Source organism: Barbus barbus (genome assembly GCF_936440315.1).
Source record: "Barbus barbus genome assembly, chromosome: 4".
Lineage (NCBI taxonomy): Eukaryota > Metazoa > Chordata > Actinopteri > Cypriniformes > Cyprinidae > Barbus > Barbus barbus.
This window is the reverse complement of record NC_136732.1, coordinates 28,167,553-28,176,055: the sequence shown is the minus strand read 5'-3', so window position 1 is coordinate 28,176,055 and position 8,503 is coordinate 28,167,553. Positions and strand designations below refer to the sequence as shown.

General features: G+C 36.7%; 1 protein-coding gene across 1 annotated transcript; it reads left to right on the top strand.

The window, feature by feature from the left end:
• Positions 1 to 347: 347 nt before the first annotated feature.
• Positions 348 to 4,780, top strand: LOC306869002 (paired box protein Pax-6-like; the record flags this gene model as incomplete). Its single annotated transcript, XM_079415525.1, has 7 exons — positions 348 to 453; positions 924 to 1,091; positions 1,530 to 1,612; positions 1,742 to 1,898; positions 2,218 to 2,288; positions 4,335 to 4,479; positions 4,680 to 4,780. The coding sequence occupies 7 exons, from the start codon at positions 348 to 350 to the stop codon at positions 4,778 to 4,780; spliced, it is 831 nt and encodes a 276-aa protein (XP_079271651.1).
• Positions 4,781 to 8,503: the final 3,723 nt, after the last annotated feature.

The following is an 8,503-nucleotide window of genomic DNA, read 5'->3' as shown; positions in this document are numbered from 1 at the left end:
ATAAAAAAAGATTTAAAAAATGAATAAAGAAACGTTACCTGGTGTGTTCACTGTTAAATGAAATTATTAATAATTTAATAAATTAAATTACATTATATTCTCAGTTAGAAATCATCAACATAATCAGCCAATCAAAGCCATGATGCAATTCTAAATCGGTGACACAACATAGGTCTAAAGAGTGAAATACAAGTGCCATTTACTGGACATAAATACGGAATTTATTGTATTTGATTTTTTTCCGATGACCTTTTTTCACAGTTTTACCTCTTCTGTCCTTGCTTCAGGGTTGGAGTAGTCTGGATGATAGAAGGAGAGGGTCAGTGTTTTCTCACAGGTGACTTTTGATGTATGACAATCTGACCATGCTGAACTTACAAAACGGCTCCAACTGGACTGGTCCAAACAACTGGTACCACCCGGCCGACACCATCACTCCTCAACACGGAAGAGGTACATGAGCGTTACTGAGTGATATCTTTATATATTAGTAAAGCACCTCTGTGTGTGAATGTACACTGTTTGTGTGTTTGTGAAGTTAGCTTTGGGGTGAACAAGCAATTCTTATACTTGACTGAGCACAAACAGAGGGTGCCAACAGCTACACCATCAGCCACGCATGTACACCCACATACAAACACGGCAGTCTCTGGCCTTGACATCCTCTGTTTCATTACAGGAAGGCGGAACTAAAGCGAGCAGACATTAGACACACAATTAGATGGCCATAATACAGTTGCTGCTTATTCACATGTACACAAATAAGGTCAAACTGTCAAACACAAGATGCTGCAGCGCACTAGAATTACAAAGTCTTCAAAGAGACAGTTCTGTCTTTATAATAACACACACATTTGCACACTGAAATGCAGCACTCTTACAATAAATACTCTCTGAAGTTTAATGGGTTTTTTCTCTCTCAGATGGTTGCATGGAAGATCTGAATGTGCAGATGGCCAGAGCAGGGGAAGGAGTGGTGCAGGGAGAGAGGGATGAGGTGGACGAGTCGCAGCTACACCTGCAGCTAAAGAGGAAGCTGCAGAGGAACCGCACCAGCTTCACCCAGGAGCAGATAGATGCCCTAGAGAAAGGTGTGACTCAAAGTGCTGGCTCGCACTGAGCTTTCCATGCAAAATAATCTCAGTCATAGAGAGGATGTATTTGTGTGGGATTGTTTTTGCTTTTTGCGTTTGGGAAAGACGGATCTTTTTCATATTCTGCCACATTCTTTTTCTTATACTTTCATGTACATTATACATTTTCCGTACATTTTTTTCCTCATTCTCATGTTGTTTCAAACCTGTTTAACGTTTTTCTTCTGTGGAACACAAGAGAAGTTATTTTGAAAAATGTCTGCGTTTTTTGTCTATACAATGAAAGTCAATGGGGTTCAAAATGTTCTACAGTAGAATGTCACACTTGTTTGGAACTACATGACAACATTCTCATTTTTTGGTTAAACTATCCCTTCAAAAATAAAAAATGTGCTTTTATTAAATATTTGGTCTTCTGTTAAATCTGTTTTCCAGAGTTTGAAAGGACTCATTACCCAGATGTCTTCGCTAGAGAGCGACTGGCTGCAAAGATTGATCTTCCAGAGGCCAGAATTCAGGTGATACTGGCTTTGTGAAATATTTGAATGATCCTCTTTGAGATTTTATGGTGTTAATGCTGAAGTGCCTTTAAACAATACATAAAGACACTGTTCATTATGCACTGACCCATATTGGGTGATTGACAGGTATGGTTCTCCAATCGGAGAGCTAAGTGGAGAAGGGAGGAAAAGCTGAGAAACCAGAGGAGATCAGGGGGCACCAGTTCCTGTTCTCAGACACATACTCCCCTGAGCACGTCCTTTACCTCCCCTGTATATCACTCCCATCACAGCAACAACTCAGGTACGTCTTTTTTATGACTTATCTTCACAATATTAGAACAAGTACAGCTTTGCTAAACAACCGACGGATAGATTTCTCCACTTCTTTCTCTCCTATTTTCATGCAAAATAAATTGGTGGTTGTTCACTTTGAACTGTTTGTTACTACTCTTTCTTCAAACTCCTAAAATCAAATATCAAAGTTCTGTATTGCCATGACTGTTAGATGCAGTATTAGCCAAAGCATCCATAAACGCTAAAGCAGTGATAAGCAGTAGTAGTAGTAGTAATAATAATTGTTGTTGTTACTGTAACTATCCTCTTGTGTTCTCTCATATAAGGCTCAATGCACAGTCGGAGTGATTCGTCTCTCTCAGGCTATAGCTCTCTGTCTGTCTTCTCCAGTATGCAGGTAAATCATGATGACCTTCCCTTGCAGTATACCATAGGATCTTGATAGGCAAGATGTCTGACCAAATGGACATGTAATTCTACAACAGTACTGAATCATGTAGGCCTACTCAGTATTTTATTTTTATTTTTTAGTTATTATACTGACACCTAGTGGCGCGAAAAAGCAAAAGTTTGATGTTGCAAATGCCTACCAACATTCGTCAAAATAACTTATTTTGTGTTCCACTTAAGAAAGTCATACAGGTTTTGAACGCCGCGAGAGGAAAAAATAATGACTACTAATGAAAATTAATTTTGGGGTGAACTATCCATTTAAAGCTCTAGTCAGTCACGAGCCAGGGTTGTGTACAGGTAAATCTCACAAACTAGACCGTTCGAATTTCACTAAATTAACTCACTGAATTAGTCAAGGCGATTTTTAAAAACAAAACAACAACAATAATAACAATAATACAAAACGATTTCTGGGTGCACTTTTAACGCTTACAGACGTCAGCTACTGTATGTAAAATATAAACTATTTAGCCTATTCTATGGAGGACAAACAATATTTTTTTTTAATGTCTTACTTAAAAAATTATGCCCTCTCAAACATAACAGCATCCGCCTTTTTGTTTCTTTAAAGTATGCAAAACAAAGTGCTTTCTCCAATAGTAAATAATGCAGACAAAACAATTCTAGTACACGCACCTATTACGCAACTGTGAGGTAAAACCTGACTTTCAACATAATCTTACCTTAAATAGCGTAAAAGCGCCCTCTAGTGTTTCTTATGGAATATTCACAGCCTGCTGTAGTTTCTCAAAATTATCACTCGCACGTATACAGCAGGTTTACAGTTCAACAGGTCCGATGTAGTCCATAAATCCGCTCCCTTTAGTCAAAAAAATATATCTTATATACCTCGTGCACTCTTTTAAATTATGTCATATCAACACACGCAGTGTGCTGGTCGTCTGATAGGACTGCACTGAAAAATATAATTTATTTTGCAAGTTTTTGCACGCATATTTTTGAAGTAAAATTCAAATACTGAATTAAGTAAAATCTATTTAATTAAATTATGTAAAAATTAGCAAAGGAAACAAGTACATTTAACGTGGCTACTGGCCAGGTAGAGTTTGATGAGTAATTTCTACTTAATTATTTTAAGTTTACCCTGCAATACTCTGTACATTTCACTCAGTCATGGTTTGTAAACTTTACTCAAATAACATAGCACTGAAAAAAAAGGCCTATAAGACTTATGTAAGCAGGTAGACAGCTCGTTATTCTTTTTAAGGTAAAAAGTTGACTCAACTTAGTTATACTAATAATTGTTGCTGTTACTGTAACTATCCTCTTGTGTTTTCTCATATAAGGCTCAATGCACAGTCAGAGTGATTCGTCTTAGTTACTAACTGAATGACTGAATTAAAACGCAGACCTGAATACTTGGCACATGTTACACAATGAAGGTGACAATCAGTGAATAGTGTTCGAGTATGAATGGGTCATTTTAAGTAAAAAATATACTCCATATGTCACAAAACAGCAAGTTACTTAACCTAACAACAAAAGCAACCATAAAACAGTGTAAATACATCCCGAAAACAGCAAAAAAAAAAAAAAAAAAAAAAAAATCATTATTAATTATCCATGCCCAAGTACATGATGGGAACAACAGGATCATGACGTTGATATTTTCTTAAACAATCTTTGTAAAAATAACAATTCCAAGTAAAATATATTTATAAGTTCAAACTTTAAATTCTACAAGCTTAAATTGAGTACTAATATTGAATTTACTTTTTTTATTATTCTTGCCTGAACTAAATTATTTAATGTAGAAATTACATTTGTTTTTCTGTAGTATTTACTTCACCACAAAATCATTTTTATCAGTGTGTGCACATTAAGCTAAAACATCATCAAATCCCAGAGTAAACTTTTGAGGGATGTTTCTCGCATAATAAGCTGTCAAATTATTTTATTACTGAATCTGTTGATACTCTAAATGAAATGAGATTAATCTTTTATCTTTATTTGCTCTTCTCTCCTCTAGTCTTTGCCCTCCCAGTCCACTCCAACTTACTCCTGCATGCTGCCTCCTTCTCCTTCTGCCCTCCCCCCTCTTTCCCGTAAATTTGACTCCTCATCTTACACCTCTCCCCACCTCCCACCCCCACCCACGGCCAGCTCAAACACAGGTGAGTGCCGTCTTGTATCATACTCCACCCTCACACCGCATATGAATACCGTACTCTAATCCACAGGCCAAAACACTGCATGAGCAAATAATGTGTGAATGTGGTTTAGCCACTTTGTGGTTTCATTTTGTGTTGCAAATAAGTCGTCAGAGGTGGCCACGAATGAAGAACGCACTGATAAGGCCTTGTGGTTTTTTCAGGATTCTTTCCAGGTGTTTCTGCAGCAGGGCAGACTGTAGTTCAAGGCGGCGATCAGGAGCTGGGACAAGGTCTGGGTCAGTACTGGACGAGACTGCAGTAAAAACACACCTTATCATTATCAGACAAAACCAGCAGCTTCAATCAGCAACTTTGAGCAAATTATTTAACAAAACGTGTCAGGAAACCAGTCTATGTAAGCCATAATCCTGTGAACCTCACAAACCTGCACAGAAGGAAGAGAAAAGGGACTCCAGCCTTTTTGATCTGCACAGTTATATAGGCCTATCCAGCACCATGCCAGACAATAGCACAGACTAGTCTGGTTAACATTCTCAGCTACTGGAGTTAAAACAGTGCACATCTAAAAAAAAAAAAATGAGCTGAAGCCAACACCTTGCCTCATGTTGATGCAACGGAAATGTTGTTTAATTGATGTGCCACTTACAATCAATGTGATAAACTGCATGTGACCAAAAATGAGGACGTTTTAAAACTGCTTCTGTAGTTGCCGTTCAAAAGTTTGGGTTTGGTAAGATATTTTAATGTTTCTTATGCTTACCAAGGGTGCATTTATTGATTGAAAATACAGTAAAAATAAATGCTGAAATATTTTTACAATTTAAAATAACTTATATTATTTAAATATGTATATTTTAAAGTATATTAATAAGATTTATTCCTGTGACAGCAAAGCTGAATTTTCAGCATCATTGCTCCAGTCTTCAGTGAGTCTTATCAATATAAAAACACTTTTGCTGCTTAATATTTTTGTTATAACCCTAACTGTGATACATTTTTTCCAGGATTCTTTGATAAACAGAAAGTACAAAAATTACATTTACATAAAACAGCATTTATTTGAAATAAAAATCTTTTGTAATGTCACTTTTGATCAATTTAATGTGTCCTTAAAATCTTACTAAGCCCAAACTTTGGAACGGTAATGTAGATTGATGGTATTGAAAATGATAGATTGAGAAGTCTATTATCAGTTACCAGTTATCAGTCTGTTATCATAATACTGCACTGACGTTGAGAAACCAATGACAATCAAGCTTGCAGACAAGCTAAGCAGTGACAATCAATCTTGTGCACAAAGTAGCTCAAAAGAATCAAATTGCTGTACAAAATACAGTATTGCAAAAGGCTGCAAAGACAATCAAACATACCGACCATGTGTAATATACTGAAGTTAAGTTAATGATTTATTACTGTACATTGTTAAATGGACATTGCTGTGATTTGATTATTGCTTTATTTCACCACTCTGTAACATTCATAGGTTTTTTCCTGTCAGATCCCATGAACTCACTGTAGATTGGTATGTTTGAATGTGTGTGAATATGAAAGAGAGAGACAGCAATAGAGTGAGAGTGATACCGTTACTGTATTTATAATTAGAATTGTGAACATTTTAGCGTAAACCCTTTTGTGGAATTACTAAACATTGAAATAAAAATATTACATTGAAAAGAACAACATGCATTTGTGTTTGTCTTAAAAAGTATTTGTATTCATTCTTGGTACATATCCCAAAATATTCTTCTATGATTTTCTTTTTTCTTTTTTTTTCATTTCCCCTCATCTTGATCTTTTTCTCTAGAGTAACTGTGAATTGGTTCACTAACGGCCGTTTGGGTTGTGTTTACTTATTACGGTCACCAAACAGTAGCATTTCCTGCCTGTGTGCTGGTGGATTTCCTGTTTTTGTTACTTAAATTACCACACCCATTGAAAATAATGTTCTGACAAAGTTATTCTCACTGGGACTCAGACAGTTCAGGAGTTATGAATAACTTTGATGTAATAAGATATTTTCATCTCACATACCAGAACATAAATATAGAAAATATCGCCACATGGTTATACATTTGAATATAATAACCAAGCATAGATTCAAATGAAACTTGGTGTAACAGAATTCTCTGTTTGTCCTTGGAATTTCTTATGGCACTCTCAATGCCATTCCGGAAACTGGAACGGATACACTTAGAGGTCTGACTCTGCCCATATCTGAGATTTATCCTCCAAATTTCCGGTGCACTACACTTGATGAGTTTAATTAAGGCTGATGTTAACGAGCTGTGGAGACCGGGAGGGCAAAGCACGCAAATTTGTTCTTTTGAGCAGAGGTCAATATAATAGTCACGTCTCTTCTATTCCCATAAGGCCTCAAGTCCCCAATCAGTGCATGCTTTATCTAGTCTGTGTGAACATGGGGTCTCCTCCCTAAAACTCATCGCTCCATCTCTACCCCTCCCTCTATCTGTTCATCTCTTGCCCTCTGCACACAGACTTGGCCTGTGGTTCCCAAGAGGATAAACACATCCTCTGTTTCTCACGCAAACTTCCCTGGAACAGCTGAATGTGACACATACAAATTCTGATTCTTTTTTATGATTGCTTAGATATTAAAAGGACATTTCAGATTGAGTACAAGTTAAGATCAAACAGCATTTGTGGCATAATGTTGATTACAAAAAAAAAAAAAAAATCCTACTTTTAAAAGCACTTACAAAGAAGGTGAATGCAAGTCAATCTGTAAATGTAAAAATACTCACTGTTTCAAAAGTATAGCCTCAAGACATAATATGTTAAAACAATTTTATAGTGTGAAAAAGAGCTTGCTAACCATTTCTGTGCAAAATTTTACAACATTGTCACCGTGAAATGTAATGCTGTAAACCTTAAAGCTCTAAAATTACTGTAAACATTATACAGCTAAATTTAACAGAAAACTTAAGATGAATAAAATTACATTTATAACATAATATAATAAATCTAAAAATAGATGACAAGCTTCTCATTTCTGTTTTTAAATCACCCCAAAATTGGCCCCATTTACTTCCATTGCAAGCATCTCACCCTAATGTTGATTTTTTAAAGAAAATAAAGGTCAAAATAATTTTTGTGTTAATCAGCATTATGCCATGCATGAATGCTGCTGATTCAGCTTAATTTGTATTGAATCCGAAATGTTCCTTCAGCAACTCACCTCATTCTAATCCAAAATGGCTCAAATATTGTGCATATGGCAGGCTGGCCTGATAAACAAAAGTAAAGGTAGTCAGGTACAATTCTAGCACACAGGCTAGGTCACTGGGGTTCTTTTACAATATAGCATAGAAAATACACAATAAGAACAATTCAGAGACATTTAATTTTCCTTAATGAACACAACATCTTTTTTTTTCAGAGAGGGGTAGCCATTTTGAACTCTGCACCACATTTAGAGTCCACCAGACTCTGTGTGTGTGTCTCTCTGAGAGTTCTTTGCTGGTTTCCTGTCACAGAGGAAGTGCCTCACCCAGCTGTGTTGCTCCCTATTGGCTCACAGTCAGGAGAACAGTGATTTCAGGCTGATAGGGTGGCCGAGCGAAGGATAGATAGAGGGAGTGCAGAGTGAAGAGAGGGACAACCAGTCAGGACAGGTCAGAGGGTAGGCAGGAAGAAGAGAGTGCACAGCGAAATAAAGACAGTCAACATGAAGAGAGCAAGTGAAGGAGGGTGCAGACGCGAGAGCATATCATCTCAGCTAAAGAGGAAATAACTCTGAGGTAAGACATCAGAGACCCGCTGAAGCTTCAGAGAAGAAAAAGATAGTTGCACGGACAGATATGAATTTACAAGTATAAAGACAAAGCTTGAGAGTTTGTCAACTTTGGATGTTGAGGAATGTTGCTGCTGAGAGGCTTTTGTGGTAACTACAGATTTTATTTTAATTTCTGTAGGCTAATGATATTTTCTGTGCCTGCTATTTCTTTATGATGGACAGCATTGTGACCTTTTAAAATGGCGCAGACTTTCAATGGTACTTAACCCA